Genomic DNA, 25,807 nt, shown 5'->3' on the forward strand with positions numbered 1-25,807 from the left:
CCAAAACTGCCAGACTTGAGCTGACCCAAAGCCTCCCCTAGGTCTCCTACATGGGTGCAGGGTCCCAAAGCTTTGGGCCTTCCTTGACGGTCTTCCCAGGCCACTAGAAGACAGAATGGGAAGCAGAGCAGCCAGGGTTAGAACTGGTGCCGATATGGGATCCCATTGTATGCAAGACAAGGACTCTAGCCACTAGGCTATCATAAGGTCCTATTTAATGTGTTTTTTTCCTGCTACAGAAGATGGAAGCCTTCAGTCTCCATGTTTGGCTCCAGTTCTCTTGCTTTGTGAATAACTTAGGGATTCTAACTCTTTTTTAGCTGGTTTGCCATCCATCCTGTCAGCATGAACAACAGCAACCATCTTGTAAATAGTGACAATGTGGGCTATGCAGCTTACCTTTTTGAGCAAGAAAAGAACACAGGATATCTACCTGGAGAGGTGAGAATTTGTTCTTGGAAGATTATCCACTGAGTGTTCATGCAACGCTGAGAGTATCTGGATAAACTTGATAGAATAGAAAAAATACACTGCCTTTAATAGGGAAAAGAAAACTCAAGGTAACACGACATTTGTGGGTTTTTTTGTGGCAGGTGCTACATATAAAAATGATCTTGTGAAGCTATATTAATTGGATAAAGAAGGGCAAATTCAAGGGTTCCATAATACATAAACGTTTTTAATCAAGTTGGAAGCTTGTTTTTGTTTCTAGAGCTGTGGAAGGATTACACATCTTATTGGGGGTAAAATCCTTGAATGAGGACAGGTGATACATCTTTTTCCCTTGTCCTAACATTTCTCTTAATGGAGAAATTCTTCTCAAGGACATTGTTCTCTTTTCCTGCAATTAGGCCTAAGTCTGATAGTCTTATGCTATCAGAATTATTTTTATAACTTTCAAATTCAGTGAATGATGAGATGAGACATGAGGGTTCAAGAAGCCAGTCCACGCATTCCAAAAGACCATCAATTTTGGTTTAATTGGCAACTTGCAAAAGCTAAGTGGAGAGAGCCAGACCTTGCTCTACTTGACCCAGCATGCATAAGACTCAAATGTAAAAACATCTGATGGGATGGAGTCCCAAGTGCTTACTGTGCCTACTTAGAATGAATAGTTCGTTATAAAGATAAAGAACCTCAGTAAATTCATTCTGCTATTTTAGCATCTTGGTTGACAATACACACTCATTTTTTCATTGTAGTCTCTATTATGTGGAAAAAGTTGACATTGATAGTCTCAGCCAGGATGATAGGCACTTTGTCAAAATGTCTTTAGTAGATATCTATAACCTCTTAATAACCTCTTTCCCTAAGAAAATTTAAAACATTTAAGATGGACTGGTGGGCTAGCTTGATTGATATTGATGCCCTCCATGACTCTAATCTGATTGAACAGTTAAAGCAAAATACATGCAGGGCAGGTCCAGATGGCAAATGGTATATTTAGGATTCATTTTGCAACTGGAAAGTCTGCATTAGTTCTTTTCTTTTTAAGCTGATAAGATGTTTATTTTTAAAGGCCAAATTGATCCCTGATCTCCAGATAAAAGCATCAGGGAGACTAAATGGGTTGGTCAGCACTTTATTTTTGCATAGTACGTTTCCTGTCAAAATATTTCTGTCTGATGCGTAAGTTGGAAACTGTTCTTAAAGCAGTTCTGTTGATCACTGGGTTATTTTCCATAACATTATTGGTAGTGACAGCAATGAGAGATTTTCAGAAATAAAATATCTTCTCAGAATATTATACATCTGTCTACAGCCATACCACTCTGAACATGCCCGATCTCTTTGATCTCGGAAGCTAAGCAGGGTCAGGCCTGGTTAGTACTTGGATGGGAGAATATTATACATCTTTCTGTTTGTAGTTGATTTTTGAGTAGTTTGTCGGAATGGATTGAATGTTTGCATTTTAATGGAGGTCATTACAGGAAATAAGAGAATAAAAGGCAATTGCGTGTTTGTTTTGGCAGGGACCATATGTAGCAGCGTTTGCTTCATCGAACCTAGGAGATGTGTCCCCCAATATTCTTGGCCCCCGTTGCATCAACACGGGAGAATCTTGTGATAATGCCAATAGTTCTTGTCCCATTGGTGGGGTGAGTAACTGTGCTACATGACATCTTTGGTTTTGCATCTCATATACACTTCATGTTGGGATAATCATCATTAGTTTACAATTAGGTTGTCCTCATGTATGTTGATCCCCTGGCTCCAACCATCTGTTCTTCTTAAAGGTACCTGGACAAACTCAGTTTAACTTGGATAAAGTTGTGTTTTCCAGTGTGATTGACTTTTTTTTTATTTGTTTTAATGCTGAGAAAATGGAATGAATGTCAGAGATTAAGTATCCTTCCTCAAACCTGGACAGTCTGAAACGGTTTGCTTGACATTCCTAAACTTTAGGTTTGTGCCAGAAATTGCTTGCCTAAGGCATTGCTCACTGACTATAAAGTTTTTAACTTTTTTTCCCCAATATAAGATCAAAGTTCCTTTTCCTTTAAAAATTCTAACAAGGTGGAAACACATAGGTTGGTAAAAAGTGAAAGCTGCTGTCCACCTCTGTCCCTTCTGCCCTCCGCCTTTCCCACAGGTGACTGTTCTCATCCCCCCTGCCATGTATGTATGTATATATCGTGAACAAACTGTATTTATATTGTTACTTGTGTTTTCTAATTATCTCAGCAATACTTTTGGGTCTGTTTCCAGATCTACCTGTCAGTAAGTATAAGCACACCACTAGTTATTTAACTGCTTCTCCCCAGTGTTCGTTTGGATTGGTTTTCAATGGCATGAACAGTGGGTGCTGGTTTCTGTGGTCTTATTTAATTGGCCTGTGGAATATTTCACCTGTAATAATATCTTTTAGAATATACTATTTCTGGGTTATTAACTGTTCAGATCAGTCCCACCCAGTGAGCAATATAGCTTTAATAGTTTCACACTATATATTTATATGTACTATATATTGCTATTTTTATAAAGTTTTCTGTTCTTTATTTGCAAATTTTCACACATTAATTTGCAGTAAATTTTGAGATTACTTTGTGAGTTTCTAAAATTTGTAGGTAAGTGGTTAAATAAATGATGTTACTTTGTGCAGAAGGATATCATGCTTCAATTCAGTGTCTTATGTTGGAATTAGGAGTAGTGCGGGAAAAGTGCTCATGATGTGCAATGCCGAATGAGAAAGTCAGAATCTAATTTTACGTGTTTATTTTGAATGCTATTTTGGAAGTTAATAAAGTAAAAATATTAAATGAAGTAACCTGGATAAAAATGCTATTTTTTTCTTTTTGACAGCATTGTGGATGGTTTTTAATTTTTCCATTAATGCATTTTTGTATTTTTTCTGTGGTGGGCATTATAACTTTTAGAATCAGAAAAATACAAACAAAGGCATAACCCTCACCTTACCTCCATGCAACAGAATTCTGGTTGTTTCCTTTTGCATGTCCCTTGGGTTTGATTTGATTTGATTCCCTTGGGTTAACGTAGGATGGCTATCAGTGTAAGAAGACTTTGCACTCTCTCCCAAATACAGAGGCTAAGAGAGAATACACCTTCAGTCACGGAATGAGTATTCTTCCCTTTAGCTCAGTTGGACCAGTTTATGTCACTTGCTCGTCCCTGCAATAAACAATTTTCGGGGCAATGCAGGTATTGTTTGGCATAAGTGGGGATTTGTAAAGTAATCTCTTGCTCAGTCCAGGAGCTTCTGGGATCTTGTGGTTTGATCTAAGACTGCGAATGGATTCTGCTACCTCCGAGTCAAGGTGGCCTCCAGGGAGGGAAGGCTCTCTGAAAAAAAGATTTTTCATAAGAGAGAGGAACAGGAGGATGGGCAGTCACTTCAATATCTCTGGCACTGATACAGTTTCTTTAGAAAGTAGTAGTATCTTTATTATTTTAATTTAGAAAATAGCTTGGGTCTTTTTTTTTTTAAATTACATTTGCTTAAGAAAAAACAAGTATCAACATTTTTGGAGATTCAAATCTTAGCCCAAAGGGCCAACCCTTTAGCCCACAGTGCTCACTGTGTTAAAATGTTGTGGGCATCTTTCCAAAGAGCCTTTTCTTCTCACACAGGTGCATGTCCACCTTTACACCTGAAGAATTGCACTGGAAACTGTGCTGTGACCTGCCACCTTGTTCCCAATAACTATGCTATATTATATTATGTAACTGTGATTTTCCATTTAAAGTACTGCAGTGCAGTTAAGTCATCTTCTATGAGTGATGTTTACTTTGCCTCCATTCTTTGTTCTTTCACAAATCTTCTCTCCTCTCTTTCTTCCTGTAGACATGCCTTTTTTTGTCATACGTATTTCCACCTAGGAAAATTCTTAAAAGGCAGTGTGCTGTGTGCTACACTTCAGTAGCATTCCCACCTGCAGTATGTGAATGACAGTTTCTCCAAACCCTCACCCAAACCTTGGTTGTTTATGTTGCGGTCTTTACCAACGTGGTACATGAGGGGTTATCGCCTCATCATATAAATTTTAATTTCATTGTTCAAGAGGTTGAGCAAAATTTAATGTCAATGGATGTTTGCATTTTTTTGTATTACCTATTTAATACATTTTCCATGGTGTAACCATTAGGATTTTTTTATTGTTAGAGAAATTCCAACTCAATATGGATGAGTCAAAAAGACATTTAAAAGGGTATTTTTTGACTTTTTAATGTTCCTAATGTTTTAAAAGCTTAGTTTCTTTAACACTCAGTGCAACCTTTGTACTGCCCCCAGTTTATCAGACAGATGTCTTTCAAACTAGATTTTCCTGCCCCTAAAAGAAACAAAGTGTTTAGATTGTCAGATTTATAGCAGACCATATTTATTTGTTTGCTTTTTATTTACTTGAAAGACAAAGTTATATCAGTATGAAGTTGAACTGAAAATGGAGCAGCTCGGTCTCTAACTGGTACCCATATAGCTTGCTGCTGTTGTAGGACACAGCTTACCCACTATGGCGCTGTGCCAGCCATCCTGCAGACTATACAGTATGTTCACCCATTTTGGGGGGATATTTTTATTCCACCTATAATACTTAAATTATTTAGCCAATATTTTTCACATGTCTAAGGTAGGGTATAGGACCAGGTTTATTTGTTATTTTTTAGAAGCCAGCTAGCTGTTCCGATATCATCAATATCATTGCAATTGAGTTTACATAACAGTCAGCAGCCAGGGTCTTAGGCAAGAACAGGCTAGTAGAAAGATGCACACTGCCTGGAAGAGGCTGGCATCTGATACTGTCTCTATGATGTTCCACAAATCTTTTAGCCTAGTTCCTAATTCTAAAAACTTCTGCAATACATGCTTGCTAAAGACATTCATAGTTCTCTGTGTACAGTTTTATATCTTCTTGACATTGAGAAAATATCTGAAAAGAAATGATAGTATAAGGCATAAAAAGCTTGGTTGCCTACATTCAGTTGTAATTTCTTGTTGCTTAAAATCATCCCTTATTTCACTCAAAAGGCATTTTGTCTCTGTTGCAGTCTAATATGTGCATGGCAGCAGGACCTGGACAGGATATGCTTGACAGCACACAGATTATAGGACGCATCATATACCAGAGAGCGAAGGTATGGCTTGCCCCAGCTCTTTTTGTCTTCATTTAGAATTGTTGTTTCTTTTAAAATATTTATTGATTTATTTGAAATGCAGAGTTACAAGAGAGACATCAAGAGAGATTGAGACTGAGAGAGGCAGAGAGAGAGAGCCCCTATATGCTGGTTCACTATGCAAATGGCTGCAATGGACAGAGCTGGGTCAGATCAAATCCAGGAGCTAAGAATTTCTTGTAGATCTCCCTTGTGGATGATAGGGACCCTAAGAGTTAGGCCTTTTTCAAAATATTTTAACTGCCTTTCTAAGTACATTAATATGGAGCTGGATTGGAAATGGGGCACCCGGACATGATCTGATACCAATATGGGATACCTGTGTTGCATCTGGCAGCTTAACCAGCTGCACCACAATGCTGGATCCCTAGAATTGTTCCCAAACTCCACTGACCCCATTTGTTAAGAAAGTAGTAATTGTGAGAAGACAGCACGAGGTCAGGCTGTGTCAGGGAGCTGGCTTGAATGGTGGCCTTCTCAAGCCACAAAGGAGTCCCTCGCATGCTTTGGGTGTGATTTCTAATAGGAATCTAAAACCAAGTTATCAGGAAATCTTTCTGTTAGAAGGCTTAGAAAGCTTTCAGGTAGCAGCAAGAGGGATTCTAAGGTTTTCAATGAATTCAGCATCAGAAAGGTCCATACTGATCCAAATTCCAGAAATTCTCTGGGTCTTGTTTTTGCAATTGGTCCCTGTCCATTTTTTAATGTCTCCTTTGGTCATAAGTTGAAGCTGAGTGGACTAATTACACACTTCTGCATCTTGGGTGCCAATAAGTATCTGGCCTTTTCTAAAATGAAAAAAAAAATCACTCTTTTCTTAAAGAACAGACTTGATGAAGACAGAATCTGATCTCCAGTGAGATTATTGTGACTAATTGTATTCTCTATCGCCTATATTTTGTTTTCCATGTGTCCTCTTATTTTGCACCAGCTCCTGGAGAGACAAATTTTTGAGAGAAAAGACAAGACCTGAGATTAAGATGTCTATGATAGAGATAGTTTTGTCATTATAGCTAACTTGTATTTTGTCATGCCTGCCTGTGTTTAAGTAAATAATTTGTTTCAAAATTTCTAAATTGTTTCAGGAGCAATTAAGGAAGAACAAAAGGACATTGAAAAAAAAAATCAGACACAAAATTGGTGCCAGCAGCCAGCCTAATTGCTGTAGTTTCTTTTTAATTATTATGCTATTACCAGTAGATTATTCTAAATTAAGAGATTCCATTTAAGGTGTGTGCCCATGACACACTTTAGTGTCAGAAATTTTGTTTCTATTCCAGGCCTGGGAACCGAGAGCTTTGTCCCACATTCTGGATTCTCAGCAAGGCACAATGTCCCTCAGGATTTGGAGAGGCTAGTCACAGCAGGTGTTGCTGACAGCTTAACAGGAGAGCTCACGCATGCTGTGGAGACAGCAGGAGGGAGCTATTAGGAGACTTGTACTGAAGCAAGATTTGCCTGTGTTTTATGATACAGATGAAGAAAGCCAAAAATTTCTAAACATGTTTTGACTCCTATTTTCTATGTGATTAAAGAAGCCTCAGTGACCATATTACAAATTAAAACTATCACAGGGTGGATTGTGGGTGAGAGAGTTGATGCAGATGAAGTTGGGTCTGAAATTTTTTTTTAAATCAACCTTGTTACCAGTTCTGTTGATGGAATCTAAGATCCATAGAAGTAAGTTCCAGTAAGAGTACCATCTAAGGAATGTTCTTCGGGTCTGGTGGTTAAGGTGTCAGATTAGCTGTGCACATCTCACATCAGATGCCTGAGTTCAAGTCCCAGCTCCAACTCTTGAGTCCAGCTTTCTTGCAGTATGCAAAAGTTCCATTAGTTGGGTTTCTGTCACCAACACTTGAGTTTCGGGTGCCTAGGTTTGGCCACCTCTAGGCGCAGCTGATGTGGGCATTTGAGATGTGAATCATAAATGAGACCCCTCTCTGTGCATCTCAGACAAACAAATTAATAAACAAATAAATGTGCCCCCAAAAAGAAATAAACTTTCATTCTCACAAATGAAGTAATTAGGTTCACCTACTCCTAATCTTAAATTTTCTGGACTCTCTTTCAAGTGAGATTGGAGCCTTTTAGTACCATAGCCTTTAGCAGTGCAGTTTCCTGTATGTGGGAAGTAAAGATGCGTATCACCAGGGACTGAGCCTGTCAACCAGTGGGAAGCACCTGGGGCTGGCCAGGAGCTCCACACAGGGAGGGACTGTTAGCTGAGACGTGATTTTTCAAGTCAGCACTTCGCCAGTTGATGGCTGTTAGCACTCCAGCTTTTCTGCGTGGGACATTAAACCTGTGCGTGTTTTCTAGGAGCTGTATGCCTCTGCCTCTCAGGAGCTGACAGGAGCTCTGGGGTCAGCTCACCAGTGGGTCAATATGACAGATGTGACCGTCTGGCTCAATTCCACACATGCGGTAAGTATGGTTAAGTCAATGTGATTAGGCCACAAAGGTTAGGTTATAGGTTGATCATATTTACTCGCAGTTCAACTTCTGTTTCTTTCTTGTTTTGTTTTGGAAAACTTCCCTTAGGTAAAAACATGTAAACCAGCACTGGGCTACAGTTTTGCAGCTGGCACAATTGATGGAGTTGGAGGTCTCAATTTTACACAGGGTAAGATGAAGTTTGCCAAACCCTTGGCTGGTGAACTCTGAAGCTATGAGGTCTGTTCTCAGATGAGATTTATCTGTAGTCAAGATGTTCATTATGATTATATTCAGGCATCTGCAGGATTTGCAGATGTAAGAGCCAGGTTACCTAGGAGAGTGTCCATTCTTTCGGATGTAACCAGACACAAATGCTCTTTTATGGCAATGCATTTCAATTGCATTCAATTCAAATTTAATATTTTACTTACTCTTAAAATTATTTCTTTCTGTGACAGGTAATAGTTGTACATCTTTTGGAGGGTATGTTGGGATGTTTCAGTGCATTTGTGTTTTATACTGTGATCAAGTCAGGGAGATTAGGTTATTTATCATCACAGGCGTGTACTGCTGCTTTGCAACAAGAACGTTCAAGCCCTTCTTCTAACCACTTTGAATTTTGGTGCAGTGTTGTTAACTCCAGTCATGCTTACATATCATAGTACACCAGGCCTTATCTCTCCTATCTGGTTGTGACACTGTACCCATACACCATTTTCCCCGCATCACTTTTTCTCCCCTCTAGTCCTCAGCTCCCAACATCTATGAATTCTTTTGTAGATTCCACATCTGGGTGAATCATATGATACTTATCTTTCTCTGCCTGGCCTCTGTTACTTAACATTGTAACCGTCAAGCCCATCCAAGTTTCCACAAATGGTAGGATCTTGCCCTTTGGGGCATTGAATAGTATTCCACGCGTATGACTGTCATGCTCCCATCCACTTCTCTGTTGGTGGATACTCAGGTTGATAGTTTTGTGAATGGTGCTGGCGTAGATATGCAAGGACAAGTGAATAACCTTAGACTGGGCTGGGGCTTGGAGGGAGGGGAGAAAGGAGAAGGAGAATTCTTATTTAATAATAGGAATCTCCATTTCTTTTACTTGGTTCTCCCATCTGGTTCTTCAGTGTCGCTCAGATTCTTTAAGTGGCTTCAGAATTTACTCAGGACAGAGGGTTTTGGTAGCCTAAAGCCTGTAGACCTGGAGCTTCTTCCTACGTGTATTTCCAGAAGTTTATGACTGATTGTTTAGGTTCTGTGGCTTCATTCTGATTATCATTATACATAATAGAAAGTAGAAAACATTGAAGAGCACCACCTACAGGCAATGTTATGATTTATTTCATTCTTTTATTTATGTTTTAAAACAATTAGTTAAAAATTAATAAATAGAGTGGCAATTTGGTATAATATACTTCATATTTCCTGTTCATCTGTCATGCAATATGATTTACATTCCACAATATTATATAGTCTTTGCTTTCAACAATTTTATTGAGATAAAGTTCACACACCATGTGACCCGCTCATTTGGCGAGTGCAGTTCACAGATAAACACAACCATTACCTTAGTCAGTTTTAGCACATGCTCATTGCTGCAAAAGAAATTTTGCATACTTCAGGTTTGACACTGGCTACCTCATCTCTTCTAGATGTACATTATGGCTAATCTTTCTGTTTCTATATTTTCTTACTCTAGACATTTCACATAAATGAGATTATGTGATATGTGGGATGTTTGTGCTGGCTCCTTTCGGTTGGCATCATGATTTCCTTGTTCGTCTGTGCTGCTGTGTGCAGCAGTACCTGTTCCTTTTATGGCTGAATAATATTCTACTTTATCTGTATACCAGCTTTGCTTATACATTTCTCAGCTGAGCAAAATTTGAGTCATTCCATTTTTTGGCTATTATAAATATGTTGCTACTTATGTACAGGTGTTGTGTGAGGTTTTTATTTTATTTTTCTCTGGAGTGGTCTTGGCAGAGCATGTAGTTAGTCATATGAGGGAATGCCAGACTATATCTAAAATGGCGGTATCCTTTTATATTATCACAACCATCACAGGGTTCTGGGTTCACACCTTTTCTGATATTTGCTTTGTGTGCTTGTCATTTCTAGTCACCCAGCTGAGTGCAGTGTGATATCTCATTGTGGATTTGATTGGCATCTTCCTCATGACTAATAGTGTTCAGTGTTCTTCCTATGCTCCTTGATCATTTGGATATGAATAGAGAAATATCCGTTAATTTGTTTCTTATGTTAAAATGTGGATTCTTTTTCTTTTCGTTACCAAGATATATGAATTGCTAATATATCCTCCATTCAAGTTGCTTATCAGATGTACGATTTGCAAATATTTTCTTCTGTTCTGTGAATTGTCTTTTTGCTTTTTTGATTGCATTCTTGAAGCGAAAAAGGCTTAGCTTTTTTATGGATTCGTTAGGATTTTTGTATTTTTGTGTTGAGGTTTTCTACAAAAAAGATTGTTATCTTCAGATAGAAATAGTTTGAGTTCTTCGATTACAGTTAAATACTAATTATTTCTTTTTTTTCTTTCCCAAATGCTCTGGCTAAAGCCTTCAGCGCAATGCTGTGAATAGAAGTGACAGAGTAGACATTTTCTCTTGTTCCTGATAGTAAGATGAAATATTCAGCTATTTATCACTATTATGATGTTGCCTGTGGGTTGTCCCTTAAAGGGTGGTGGCAATGTCTAAATTTATTGAATGCTGTTTTATGAAATCGTCTTGCAATTTGAGCAAATGTTTTTAAAGTGTCTGTTGAGATTATCATGTGAATTTTAAAATATGTTAATATGTTGTACTATATTAATACATTTTTGAACATTAAATTTAATTTGTATTTCATGGATACATCACATTTTGTATGATCTATAATAATTCTTCCTATATGTTTTTAAATTTAGTTTGTCTGTATTCTGTTGTGCATTTTTATGACCATATTCCGAAGAAATATTGACATATGGTTTTCTTTGTGGTGATTTACTTGTTTGGTTTGGTATTAGTATAAAATGGGCCACCGAGAAAAAAACAAAAAGTTTTTCCTTTTCTAATGTTTTTGAAGAGTTTTTAAGGACTAATTCTTCATTTGGTAGAATCCAGCTGTGATGTTATCTGAATCAGGTTATTTTTGGTAGATTTTTGAAAACATGAAATGGTTTTCTAATTTAACTTTTGGATTTTTCATAGCAAATTGATATATAATATTATTTGTTTAATTTCTTTAGTTTTTTTGGAGGTATTTATATTGACTGTTTTTTCTGGAGTCACTTTTGGTACTTTGTGTTTTCCTGAAAATTTGTCTATTTCATCTAAATTAGATAACTTGTTGGCACACAAATATTCATACTATTTATTTATGCACACACACGTCAGTAGGGAAGCCTGCTCTAATTTCTAATTATAGAAATTTCCATTATTGCTCATTGCTCTTTCTCCCTTTCCATCTAGCTAAGGATTTGTCAATTTTGTTTATTTTTTTTCAAGGAACCAGGTTTTGGCTTCATTGTGTTTCTCTATTGATTTTTTATTTTCTGTTTAAGAGTCTCTAATTTTTGCAATGTCCTTCTTTTTGCTTGATTGTGGTTTAATTTGCTGCTCTAATCTTAAGATTTTAAAAATTTGATTTATTTTCTCATCATTTACTATTTAGGGACCATGTTGCCTAATTTTCACATGTCTATGAATTTCTCCAATTGTTCCTGTTAGCTATTTCTAGTTTCATCCCATTGTTGTTGGGTAACATACTTCGTGTTCTTTCTACTCTTTAAAACTTACTAAGGTAAACGTTATAACAAATGCACCATCTATTTGGATAACGTCCAGTAGATTAGAGAAAGATGTGTGTTTTGCTGTTGGAGAAGACTGTCCTATAATATGCCTCTTGAACCTGTTGGTTCCAAGTTTGTTGAGGCTTTCTATTTCCCTGTTGCTCTTCTGTATCGTTGTGCCAGTCATTCCTGAAAATAGGTTCGATTGGACACAGCACAATGGCTCGATTGGTTAATCCTCAGCCTTACAAATGCAGGGATCCTGTATGGGCACATGTCTGTGTCCTGGCGTCTCCACTTAGCATCCAGTTCCCTGCTTCTGGCCTGGAACAGCAGTGGAGGGTGACCCAAAGCCTTGGGACCTTGTACCCACGTGGGAGACCTGGAAGAAGCTCCTGGCTCCTGGTTTTAGATCAGCACAGCTCTGAGCATTGCAGCCATTTGGGGAATATACCAATAGTTGGAAGGTCTTTCTGTGTCTCCTTCTTTCTCTGTTAATCTACCTTTCCAATACAATCAAATGAATCTTTTTAAAGGGAGAAAATTCTATTATTTTTATTGAATTGCTTGTTCCTGTCTTCATTTCTGTCCATTTTGGTTCATGGATTTGGTGCATTTTGTTTATTACATACACGTTACTGTTACTCAATTTTTACAGTGAATTGTAGATTTTCAATTCATAGCTTTGCTAATTAGTGAACCCTTTTTTCAGATTCTGTGTTTTGTTTTTTTGCTTGCATTGTACATGTATGTAAGTGTGCGGAGGAAGAGATTAGATAATTAATGGTGATTGATTATTGAAGATTAAAGAACAGTTCTCTTAGGGATTAAAATCCAAAGAACTAGTACTTTTGTGTTGGTGGTGTCATTTTCAGGTTTCAAAATAGGCAAAGGTAATTTAGTTCCCAAGTCTACAGTTATTTATATCAAATTGATTTTGCTTGCAGCACATATGAGCAAGAGCAATAGAAATGAAATTTTATAGATATTGAAAATGTATTCTATTTTCTTAAGTGCACTGAGGATTAATTGAATAATGGCTATATTTAAGAAAATCTGATGCCTGTTATTGTTTGAAAGTTTTCAGCAATACTTTAATAAAACCTTTGACCCTTCTCCCAAAAAGATTGTTGTACAATATTTATCTCAATCATGACTTTTTCAGAGGTGTAGTTCAAGAAATCCTATTAATCAGAGAATTTTCTAATAGGAATGACAGAAGGGGATCCCTTTTGGGACACCATTCGAGATGAGCTCCTAGGCAAGCCATCTGAAGAACTCAAAGAATGTCATAAACCAAAGCCGATCCTTCTTCCTACAGGAGAGGTAAAGTGTTTTGGTTCTCCCAGTAGCATTAGTACATTCTTACTTTTTCCTTATGAATGTTTAAGTATTGAACAATGAATGATTTTAAGAATAAAATATGAATGCTGTGAATCCAATTCCATCAGATAAGAGTATGATTATTAAATTTACTGGTTTAATTACATTTATATTTAACTATATGAAACAATTAGAGCAATAACAAAAGAGGAATATGATTACAATCGTCTTTTTCATTGCCCATCTACTCTGTGGCTCCAGAAAGGAAGTTCACACAGAATTCTATATAGAGCAAAAGATATCAGATCACATAAAAAGAAACACGTTAATTCAGGAAACATTTTTAACTAAGTGGTTTTTGTCTAACATTTCTTTGGACTTCCATTTTTCAATTCTGATTGTCAAAGGATCATTCCATTATTCAGAAAAAGCAGATTATTAAGGCAGAAAGATCTTGAAAGTAGACTTTTCTTTTAAGTGCCATGGGAGTGAAAAAGGGATAATTATTGATTTTTATTACTCTAAATAGAGTTTACTTACTCATAATGTGTTAAGATAGTAACCCATAGTACTGTAGAAGTGCTCTTGCTTATCCATGACATGCTGTGATTCTTCAGTGAGAAATCTATCAAAAATTTTAATGTAGGACCTGGCGCCATAGCCTAGTGGCTAAATCCTCACCTTGTGTGTGCAGGGATCTCATATGCGCACTGGTTAATGCCCTGGTTAGTGTCCCACTTCCATTTGAGCTCCCTGCTTGTGGCCTGGGAGGGCAGTAGAAGATGGCCCAAGGCCTTGGGACCTTGAACCTGCCTGGGAGACCCAGAGGAGGCTCCTGGTTCCTGGCTTTGGATTGGAACAACTCTAGTTGTTGCAGCCACTTTGGGAGTGAAGCAAAAGATGGAGGATTCTTCTCTGTGTCTATCCTTGTCCCTGTGGATCTATCTTTCCAATAAAAATAAAATCAAAGAAAAACTGAAGTCTAGGTTAATGTACCATTGACATTTGAGGTTGGTGTGTTCTGATAAGGACATACTATATCATAAATTGAAAATCAACGCAACTAGCTTTAAATATTTAAAGGCCTTTAGTAAAGGAACCGCTGGAACTCTCTTCTATCTGTTACCATAAAAAGAGTAATACTCCTAACACAGCTTTCTCTGTTTGGGGCTCCAAGCTCTCACGACCTCATCCCTGGCATCCAGAGATTGTTGATGTTCAGATTATTACTATTGGGTCCTTGGCTGTCACTGCCATCCCTGGGGAGTTTACGTAAGTTCATGCTTCTACTTATTAGCTTAATGCATGTTTATTGTGTGTATGTTTTTGTTTGAATTACTTTTTAAAATCAAGTATCATGCCAATGTGATACGAGTACAAGAATAGACCCAAGTTAGTTTGTAGATATGTTACGTTCCTCCCTCTTTCTTTCTCTTCCTCCATCTCTCCCTCTTCCTTCCTTTTTGCCTCTCTCTGTCCCTCCCTTTCCCTTCTCTCCTCTCCCATCTTTCTTCCTTTTTATGGAAAGATAATTAAGTACTGACACCTTGGTATCCTCTTGCACTGTGTTTGGCAGCAGTGGTATTTCTATCCTCTTTTAGTGTGGCTTCTAAGAAATAGTTGTCTCTATGCCTATCGCTGGTGGCAGACCTGAAGTAAACATGAAAATTTATAACTTTAGCCTTCCAGATTTAAATAATATGGACACTCCAAATGATCGGTTTAGGTATTAAAAACATGGAGATTGGGGCCAGTGTTATAGTAGGCTAAGCTTCTGTTGGTGACACCAACATTGTTTATAGGTGTTGATTCATGTCCCAGCTGTTCCACTTCTGATCTAGTTCCCTGCCAGCTGTGGAGGATGGCTCAAATAGTAGGGTTCCTGATGTGTGTTGGATACTCAGATGATACTCCTTGCTCCTGGCTTCAAATCAGCTTAGCTCTGGTTACTGAAGCTTCTTGTGGAGTAAATCAATGGATGGACAATTTCTTTTTCTCTTCTTTTTAACTCTTTGTTTCCAATAAAAATAAGTAAAACTTTAAAAAATATATAAAGAACACCTAAAAGATGTTTCTTACAAAGCATTTCCTATCTTAGTGAGTGAAGATTTTCTATCTTTCTGGTTACTCAGGCCATGTGCCTTTGAGTTTTGCCTGAACTATATTACCTCTTATTTTCCCTCTTTCATTTTTTCAGCAAGTTCTGGATATTCTACCCATCACTTTGTATCACTAGTGTCCTGGTATAAACTACCACCATCTGTTACCCAGATTTATTGCTGTGACTTCCTGTTTTAAAAGTCGGCTTGATTCCTCTTTTACTTATCTATGATTTTTTCCTCCATGTTTCATGCTGCTGGCTGCATGAAACCCTTTCTGTCTCATCCCAAGTAAATCCACAGGCCCACAGCTGTTACCTGGTCTGTTGTTCAGGAAACTCTTTAATCTTCTTTCTTCACTGACTACTGTTTCAACCACCTTGACGGCATTGTGTTTTTCAGACTACCGAGGCCAGTGTTGTCTTAAAGCCTTTGAATTTCTAGTTTTTTTTTGTTTTGTTTTTGTTTTTCTGCCTGGAGAACTTTGTATTCTGCTATCTTCTCGACAGAGACTTTCATTGCTTTTTTTTTTTTCTCTCCAATCACAAAGATTCCAGGGAATACTATTCACACTATATAATATAGTCTTCATCTATCACCATGGCTACCACAACAACCCCTGCCACTATTACAATACCACTATCCTCATCCCAGTACCCACTTTATCTCATCCTATCCCTGCTTTATATTCTCCATAGAGTTTACATTCATCCTGTTTATAAGTTTCCTGTTGGACTTCTTTATATCCTCAAGTGAAAACTCCAAGCTATATAATCTTCAATGCATAGAATTGGGTTTGTATGCAGTAGATGCTCAATATTTTATTGTAGACTTAGCTGAATTAGTGGAATGGGAAGTTCTTCGAAAACAGAAAGACAAGTGTGCTCTCTACATGCCTGACCTGTTATAAATATAGAAGATAACTGATGTTTTTTGTTGAATCAATGAATGGAAAATGCTGATGCTCTTTTGTTAGTAAATTGGGTCTCTTTCCTCCTTTTATCTGGTTAGCCATTTCCAGTTTAGGATTTGACCTTGAGGGTAGGAGAGTCAAGAGAAACCAAGCTCAGCTTTACCTCTGTGTGGTCATTGAGACCTACATACTTTACTGTTGTATGACAAGCCAGGACAATTGGTTTTTTTGGTTTTCACTACAAGTATTTCTGCATATTTTGCATATACCATAAATAAGAAACCACTTTCATGATTTTGTTTTCTTGACATAGAACCATGTCTGGACGAAGACTTCGAGAGGCAGTTCAAGCAGTAAGTCTGTAATTCGCAACAATTGGAAATGTAAACTAATTTTTATGTGGACCTAAGGAGAATATACCTGGAACTTTAAGATTAATGAAAGATACTTTTACATGATTTTTTACAAATGAAGTGAAATATTCACAATTTAATATCCACTCAAGAGGAGAATATCTCCTATCCCTTAAATCTAGTAACTTTTAGAAAAAAAAAATTGTTTGAATGGTAAAAGAAGAGAGAGAAAGTGACACATACTTGCCCACACAGAGGTGTCTTCCTTTTGATGATTCACAACTCAAATGGCTACAATGGCTAATTTGTGTAGACCAAAGTCATGAGCCAGGACATCTATTCAGGTCTTCCACCTGGGTGGCACATCAAAGCTCTTGCTCCATAGTCTACTTCTTCCCATATCATTTGCAGGAAGCTGAATTGGAAGTGAAGCATCCTGGGCTCAAACCAGGTTCTGATATATGATGTTGTTGTTATAAGCAGCAGCTTAACCTACTATACCTACAATGCTGATCCTAACCTGGTACTTTTTGATCTTTCCTAATATGAATAAAATTTTACTTTTTTTGAAATCAATAGTTCGAGGCGGAAAGGAAATATTGGTGTTGTAAGGATTAGACTTGGGGTTGGCATTGTGGCATGGCCACTACCTGCAGCCCTGACATCCCAGCTGGGCACTAATTTGAGTCCCTGATGCTCCATTTCCAATCACAGCTTCCTGTTAACGTGCCAGGGAAAATAGCAGAAGAAGACCCAAGTACTTATGCCCCTGCATTCACGTGAAAGATTCCAGTAAAGCTCCTGGCTTTGACCTGGCCCGTTGCTGGCGGTTAAGATCATTTGGGAAGTAAGGCAGCAGATAGAAGATTTCTCTGTCTAAGCTTCTTCTTCTGCATTTGAATTTCTGCCTTTCGAATAAATAAATATTTTTAAAAGAACATTTAATAAATAAAAGAAAATATTGCCAGAGTAAGATGTTTTATCATCATTTATTTATTAACAATTTAAAATTTGATAATATTAAGAATCAAATAGTAAATATCTCCATAAATATCTTAAAACTTTAAATTCAAGTGAGTAATATCAATAAAAATGGATGGTGTTTTTAGAATTCTGGATTTTATGCCTTTTGATTTTTTTATATTTAGCTGGTATCATAAATGATTCTAAAGTTACATGCCAAATCATATGTGTTCCTTGGACCTGTAAATAATCATTCTGGCTAGCTATTAGTCATCCATTGTATTTTATTAGAATAGTGGCAAAATCTCTGTTTATTGAGCCCAGCACGGTGGCCTAGTGGCTAAAGTCCTCACCTTGAACGTGTCCGGATCACATATAGGCACTGGTTCTAATCCCAGCAACTCCACTTCCATCCAGCTCCCTGCTTGTGGTCTGGGAAAGCAGTCGAGGACAGCCCAAAGCCTTGGGTTCCTGCACTCACGTGGGAGACCTGGAGAAAGTTCCAGGCTCCAGGCTTCGGATCGGCACCAACCATTGCGGTCAATTGGGAGTGAATCATTGGATGGAAGATTCCTCTCTGTTTCTCCTCCTCTCTGTTTATCTGACTTGCAATTAAAAAATCTCTTTATTATTAATAAGAAGATACTATATCTGCAAATATCATCATTAAGGTCTTAATGGATCCATTGAGTTACCCCTCTATATAGTGCAGAGTTATAGCTGTCCCATTTGCTCATGGATTATTGGATGCCTCTGCTTTCCTATGCAGTTGTGGTCATTGTGAAGAAATTGTCTGGGTATTAGCTTGAACTAACCATTCACATCAATGACTGTGAATTTAGTGTAATGGGATGATAACATATTTTTAGATAGAGTGTGACTTTACTTTGCTCTACTTTTCCTCCTAGGAATTTGCAACTTATGGGATGAGGAATATGACTGTTACTGTTTCAGGTCTATGCAATGTTTATACACATTATATTACCACATATGAAGAATACCAGGTAAAGTAAAAAGTTCTCACCATGTGGACAAATTATACCCTCTTTAAGACAGTTATGTTAAATGTTATTGAACTTCTCCAATCATGTTTCTGAGAGGTGATTTTGTTTTAGGTTTGGAAAGTTAGGTGAATGAGGAGTCACACAGTTCTTTTTTAGCGACTTTACGTTCCTCCTTTCCAAGTTCACGTCCAAATTCTAGTCCCGCTCTCTTTCACCTTTGCTGAAATCAATTATCTTATCAAGGGACTGAAGACAAACCCAGCTTGGGAGCACACAGCATCCTAATCCTATTCATAAATCACTTGGTGTCTTACTCCTCTGTAAAACTTGGGGAAACTGTTACATTTAATTGAATACACTGATTATTTCTTTTTATGATTTATTGCTTGTATTGGAAAGGCAGATATACAGAGAGGAGGAGAAACGAAAAAAAGATCTTCCATCTGATGGTTCGCTCCCAAAGTGACTGCAATGGCCAGAGTTGAGACAATCTGAAGCCAGGAGCCAGGAGCCTCCTCCGGGTCTCCCACATGGGTACAGGGTCCCAAGGCTTTGGGCAGTCCTTGACTGCTTTCCCAGGGCACAAGCAGGGAGCTGGATGGGAAGCAGGGCTGCCAGGATTAGAATCCTTTCCCATATGGGATCCTGGCACGTGCAAGGTGATGATTTTAGCTACTATGCTATGGTTCCAGAGCCCAGCATTAGTTATTAAACTGAAGATATGATCTTAAGTAATCATTATAGTTTGTCTTAGAGTGCTGTTATGTTCATATTATAGATTTTTAAAAAGATCTATTTATTTATTTTATTGGAAAGGCAGATATACAGAAAGGAGCAGTGACAGAGAGGAAGGTCTTTTGTCCAATGGTTCCCAGGCCACAAGCAGGGAACTAGAAGGGAAGTGGGGCCATGAGACACAAACTGACACCCGTATGGGATCCTGGCATGTGCAAGACATGGACTTTAAACACCAAGCTACTGCACTGTGCCCCATATTATAGTTTTGAAAACAGAGTCCTTGAGGTTCAGTGAGGTTTGTGGCTGGTCATTCTTTCTTAAAAATAGTTCAAAGAACAGTCCAAGTAAGTTTTAAATGATAGTTGTTTAAAACATGAAAACAGTCTAGAGTCCCACACTGAATGGTTTCTAATACATCTGTTGGTGTATCAGGACAGAAAGACAGAGCGGTAACCCTTTGGCAAGAGTTTACTGCGGCCAGAGGTGGCGTCTGCCTGCTACTTCTGAAGTTTACTGTCTTCTCAAACGTGCTCTTGCATCTAGGTTCTTATCTGCATTATGTTCGAATAGAAACAATTAAAAATCATTTTTTCCTAGGTTAAACTAGAAATAATTGATTTTTTTCATGATCCTAGCACTTACCATTTCCTTCAATTATATATGTAGACAATAAACAATATTAGTGATGACTTTGTCACTAGTAGAAACCACAAATATTTTTTGTGTCACATACAGGTTTTATCTATCTGGAAATATCTTTTATTATTACTAATCTAAAATCTACCTCAAGATCTAGATGTACTTATAGATCTTGCTATTCAATAATGCAATAAAGGAGTATATATCTTACTATGTAGTTTATTGTAGCTGATAAATATGTTTCAACCTATTGATTCTCTTTATAAGCCTTTTGTGGTTTTTCTTATGCAGTAAGAACAGCTGTCCTGAGAGGGGTCCACAGGTTTTGACAGATTGCCCCAGAAATTAAAGAACCTCCACACATTGCCTCCCGGTTCAGGGATGAGGTCCTACAAGAATTCCTATTACTTAACTAATGATTTATTTATTCAACAGATGTGTTGTTGTGAGCCATTACACTTGATATTTTCTGGGACATAACAAAAGAAAGGATTTGCATGGCTGCCAGACCACTAGAAATTGAGTGGTCTAATAGAGAGGAAAGCAGATGGTTATGGTCCATGAAAGGCAGGCACAGATGCTATGAAAACAGAAAGGCTACCAGGCCATCCTGCATATTTGATGGGCTGGCAGACCTTCAGGAAAAGTTATCTCTCTGAGTTTTCGATAATAAGTAAGGTTTAATCAAGAAAATAAAAATGAGTATTCTTTGTAGAAGAAACTGTATATATATGTGAAAATCAAAGAGGACAGTCTCATCACATTTTGGACTGTATGTCATTGAGTATTATGATGTCTAATAAAGGTGATGGCAATAAGACAGCAGCTGCAGTGTGAGGCAAGAGTCAGTTGAGGAATTGTCTTATATGTAATGCTGTAAAGCTTCGACTCACGGGACAGGTTTTGAGGAACTTCTGGGCAGTGGTTTTATAGGATTTGAAGAGAGTGCACTAATCATATTTGTGATTTAGAAAGTCACTACAATCACCATGTGGGAAATAAATAGGAAGGAGTGTATTTAGGCAGAGACCAAAGTAAGATGCTGTGATTAGGTGTGAATGAGAGATGGGGGCTTGGGTGAAACTAAATGTAAAACAGAAAACCAGATGGACTTAAGAGAATTTTAAGAAATTTATTTGAAGTACAGGTAAAGAAAAAGGGAGTAAGAAAGGGAAAAGGCGAGAAAGAGACAGAGGAAGATTTTTTTGTCCTCTAGTTGGCTCCCCAAACTACTGCAAGTGGCTAGGAATGAGCCAGACTAAAACCAGGAACCCAGAAATCCAGCCAGGTCTTCCAAGAACACAAACACCAGGGTCATTTTCTGTGCTGCTTTCCCAGTTTTATTAGCAGGGAGCTGCATTGAAAGTGAAGCAGCTGGAACAGCTTCTAAGGGGTGCCAGTGTTGCGGACAGCGGCCATGCCATGCATCATTTCCTCAAGAGATTTTTTTAGAGTCCAAATGACGTGATTGGAAATTTACAAGATGTTGGATGAATGGGAAGGATAAATTTACTGTGATTTCTTGGTTATCTCCATGTGAAAGACTGGCACTGTCCATGATGCAGAACGTTGCAGAAGAAGCTGATGTGTCTGGAACCACGAGTTTCCTCTTAGAGTTGATGGCTTTCAGGTTCATGCAACGTGACTGTAGCACTGGAGTCCAGGATAAAGGAAATACATTTGGCTCCTGTTGTAGCTCTATTTTGGGTTCCATGTGCTTCTCCAGAGAGGGCAAACAACTTTCAGTTACCCCAGGAGTTGCCCCTAAGTCTCCTCTGCTCCTGTCCTTGGGGAAACATGTAAGTGGTTGTAGTAGTTGAAAGCTCAGGAATTCACTTTCTCTACCAGAGTAAATGATGCCACAGTCCAACTGGCATGAGCAAAGAGAACCCACTGCCTTTAGTATAGTTGCTGGGAGCCACTTATTTTAGTTGGTATATGGAAAACCCTATCCTTTTGGTCATAAATAATTTTGAAGATTATGCTGGTTTAGAGTAACTTGAGTTGTGCGAGCATTACTCCTTCTTAAAATGCTATACCTATGCAGATGGGTTGAACTTTGCAGAACTATGGACAACTCTCCCTGCTTCTTCTGCAGGCTCAGCGATATGAGGCAGCATCTACAATTTATGGACCACATAGTCTTTCTGCTTACATCCAGCTGTTCAGAGGCCTTGCTAAGGCCATTGCTACGGTAAGCAAATACTATGTGTGTGTGTTTGCTTCAGAGGGAGGAAATATAGGGAGAAGAAAAAAGGGAACCTTATCTTTGCAGTGTTTTGGGTTTTTTGTGAGTTTTTTTCTGATAGTCGTTATAATTTTAAAAAATCACAGCCATACAGCATCTTTAAGAAAGTAAAGAATGTCTTTAAAAAAATATTTATTTGAAAGACAAAGTTACAGAAAGAGGGACAGACAGAAAGGTTGAGACAGAGCATCTTCTAACTAGTGATTCATTCCCCATGTGGCCACACAAGCTGGGGAGGGGTCATGATGAAGCCAAGTTCTAGTAGCTTCCTCCAAATCTTGCATATGGGTGGCACCAAAACTCATAGCCAACCTCTGTTGCTTTCCCAGGTACATTTGTAGGGAGGTGGATTTGAAATGGAAGAGCTGGGTCATAAACTTGTGCTCACATGGGATGCTGGTCCTTCAAGTGCTGGCTTAATCTGATATGCCACAGTGCCAGTCCTGAAAAGAGCAATCTTACAGTAAAATTCAGACTCTGTTAATATCCTTTTGTGTGGCAGATATGTATATATACATATAATCTCATTGTGTCCCACAGCCACCATGCAATAATGATATATCATTTCTCCTCTAGTTTTCAGGGGAGTAAAATGTTTGAAGTTGGTGGGTGAGCACTGTAACAGTAACTGGGAGTTGAACCAGTGTCCCTGAATCCCCACCAGCTTCTCACAGTCACTCCAACAGTGGAGTGGATAGGTTCTACAATGCCCAGTTCCTACTTTATAGCACCTCTGATCCCAAAGGAGCCATCTTCCACTCAGAAATACTTTAATTAGTAGCATGTTTTACTTCTTTGGTGATCCAAAAAATAAGTTGCTATGATCTATAGAGGCTTACATTTGGTGAAAAACTGTAGCACCTTGGAATACACATAACATATCGACCTAAACAAAAACTGTGTGATAAATATGGCATAGCTAAGACAATCAAGTACATATACAGGAAGCATGGTTATATCATATTGGAACAAAGTAAGTGCTGTTTCTGAAGGCAAGTCCTATGAGTGCTTCTAAGTTCATTTATTTTCACCAACAGTTGATGATTCTGTACTTCAAATTTCAGGACAATGTGTTTACTTTGTGGTATTTTATTAATTTGTTTTATCATAATGTTCATCTCAGTGATTTGTGTCATGGTCAAGCATTTTAGTTATATGGTCTTAGAAATAGCTGTATCATTTTGGAAAACAGCTTGCTAAATATCTCCAATGTTAGTTTCTCATTTGCAAACTGAGGATGACAGCACATGCCTGTCTCATTCATGTGGCTGTTATAAAGATTAAATATATGATGTGAGGATTAAAGAACGTAAAATATGTATCATGGGCCACTTAAAACCATTGTGATTTGCATTTTGATGGTATAGTCAAGGTCAGATTAAACCTAACATGATGGATGCTAACAACTTTTAAATAAAATATATATTCACTATCTTTCTTAATTCGAACAAGTAAGTATTCAGGAGGAATCTTGAAGTGGACTTCAGGTGAAAGAAGCCCAATACTTTTTAAAAATCAGAAAGATAATTATACTGTTGCATGAGAAAATTGTCATGTGCTAGGCCCCCAAAGTGACATAATTTAAAAATGATCGCCCTGAAATATGCAGTTTGCATGCTAACTCTGCATCTAAGGCAATCAAAGGATTGCCTACGACCAGAACTTTCTTCTTGTGACAAAAGTTTAAATTGTAGGTGTGTAGGCTCACATTTTGGCAAGATTCCCCTCATATTTTGTTAGAGGTTGCTGTCTCTTGCACTTGTGCCTTTGGTGAAGGGATTTCTGGGGTTGGAGGGCTGGGCAAAGGGTGTTTGAATCAATATTGTGCTTTGCTTAAGCAAATGCTTTCTCTTCCAGGACACAGTAGCCAATCTGAGCAAAGGCCCAGAGCCTCCATTTTTCAGTCAGTTGATACTCCCATTAATTCCTAATATTGCGGACAGAACACCATTAGGCAGAAATTTTGGGGATGTCCTGGAGCCCGTGAAACCTGAATACCGAGTGGTAAGACCCAGAGAAGGCCTGTGTGGAGGGGTGTGGGCAGGGTTTGTTTGTTTTTTTTTCAATGCAAGTACCTGCTGCTAATTATACCATAGATATGTGTTAGCAGTACTAATTTGGACAACTGTGTTTACCTCCACAGAGAATAGGCAAAATCAATGAAAATGGGGAGATATTTTTTTTCCTGCAAGTAATTATGTAAAATTGAGTTTCTAAAATACAGATGATTCTCTTTATAAATGTACAGTCATGAACACATTAACTGGACCTGAGAGAAGATGTCTTTTAAAATACAAGAAAAGCACGAAAAAATGAAGCTGGATCTTTATCATTATGTTTCTGCTGTATCTCACAACTTTGCAAAATCATTTATTAGTTCCAGTGGGATTGTGTCTATTGTCTTGTTTTGACCTGATTTTTATGTGTGTTCCTTAGAAATTTCAACATATAGTATGTCAGCTACAAGTAATAATAGGTTTTCTTATTTTTTTTTCTGATTCTTTAATTGCTGTCCTTTCTCTAACCTATCAGAACCTCTCAACCACACTGAATAAACGTTTTAAGACTGGAATCCTTGTTTTGATTCTGATATCAGAAGAAAGAAATTTGGCTTTTAACCATTTTGTATGATATTTTCTTTAGGATTTTTTGTGATTTTTTTTATCAGGTTTAGAACTTTTCCTTCTATGCCAGATTTTGGGCCAGTAGACACTCCAAGGTGTTAAGCTGCGATGCCTTAGAATTCACCTAGGTTTTCTACCACTGAAGGGTCATAGTATCTAACTAATTGATATCCATTGTTTTTAAAATCATTGCTTAATATTTTTCCCATTTTTGTTTTGGGTGGGAGGATGAATATAGATCCTGTACCGCTATCTCATAAATGAAGTGTACACACAAGTTTGTTTGTTATGGTGACTACTGTTCTAATACAGTAGGTGAATTATACATATAGAGTACTTGCATATATGTGAGAGGGAGCTGTGAAAGAATAGGAAGTGCACAAGAAAACTTTTTAATGTACAATCACTGACATCGACAATAACTCTAGCTTTTTCATCTATAGCTAAATATGCCAAAACAATATCCTCGGCCAAAAATGTCTTATGTCATTGTGGCGAGGGTATTTTTCCATTATATTCTTAGAAAATAATTCATTTAACTCAATAAAGAATATTCACAGGCCTCCAAAATCCTACAACAGAGAATGAATGATGCTTGATATGTGACTATGATGAAATATTTTATAGAAAATGTTAAATGAGCTTTTATTTTCAGGGAGAAGTTGTTGAAGTTGTTTTTGTAGGTGCTAACCCAAAGAATTCAGCAGAAAACCAGGTAAGAGTTACTAATCAATGATTTTATTTTTGTACAGTTAGATCCATTTTTTATCTTCTCTTTTACCCCCAAAGAAAATCACTTTAGAGGTTAACAACATAACGGCAAAATGTGCCAACTTATTTTCTGTATTCTTTTGTAGTTGTGAAAAAATGCTCAATGGACATTGGTGATATTGAACTGACTCTAGAGAAAATATTAGAAAGCACTTACCTTGCTCTTTTTAGAATCACGTAGAAGTAAGGCATAACATATAACTGAGTTTTTAAAAGCTTGTGGAAAGCAAGATTATTTGAAAAAATTGAAATTCTATGTAATTTTT

General features: G+C 37.6%; 1 protein-coding gene across 1 annotated transcript in view; it reads left to right on the plus strand.

The window, feature by feature from the left end:
• Positions 1-25,807, plus strand: part of ASAH2 (N-acylsphingosine amidohydrolase 2) — a 54,839-nt gene that overhangs the window by 21,171 nt on the left and 7,861 nt on the right. The window contains exons 8-19 of the mRNA XM_040975779.1: positions 321-441; positions 1,974-2,099; positions 5,506-5,592; positions 7,954-8,058; positions 8,176-8,257; positions 13,077-13,192; positions 14,367-14,461; positions 16,515-16,554; positions 18,426-18,521; positions 21,997-22,092; positions 24,004-24,150; positions 25,426-25,485. Of these exons, the coding sequence (XP_040831713.1) occupies positions 321-441; positions 1,974-2,099; positions 5,506-5,592; positions 7,954-8,058; positions 8,176-8,257; positions 13,077-13,192; positions 14,367-14,461; positions 16,515-16,554; positions 18,426-18,521; positions 21,997-22,092; positions 24,004-24,150; positions 25,426-25,485 (1,171 nt within the window). The remainder of the gene's footprint in view (positions 1-320; positions 442-1,973; positions 2,100-5,505; positions 5,593-7,953; positions 8,059-8,175; positions 8,258-13,076; positions 13,193-14,366; positions 14,462-16,514; positions 16,555-18,425; positions 18,522-21,996; positions 22,093-24,003; positions 24,151-25,425; positions 25,486-25,807) is intronic.

Source organism: Ochotona curzoniae, unplaced genomic scaffold, assembly GCF_017591425.1.
Source record: "Ochotona curzoniae isolate NIBS_2020 unplaced genomic scaffold, NIBS_Ocur_1.0 contig_2692, whole genome shotgun sequence".
NCBI lineage: Eukaryota > Metazoa > Chordata > Mammalia > Lagomorpha > Ochotonidae > Ochotona > Ochotona curzoniae.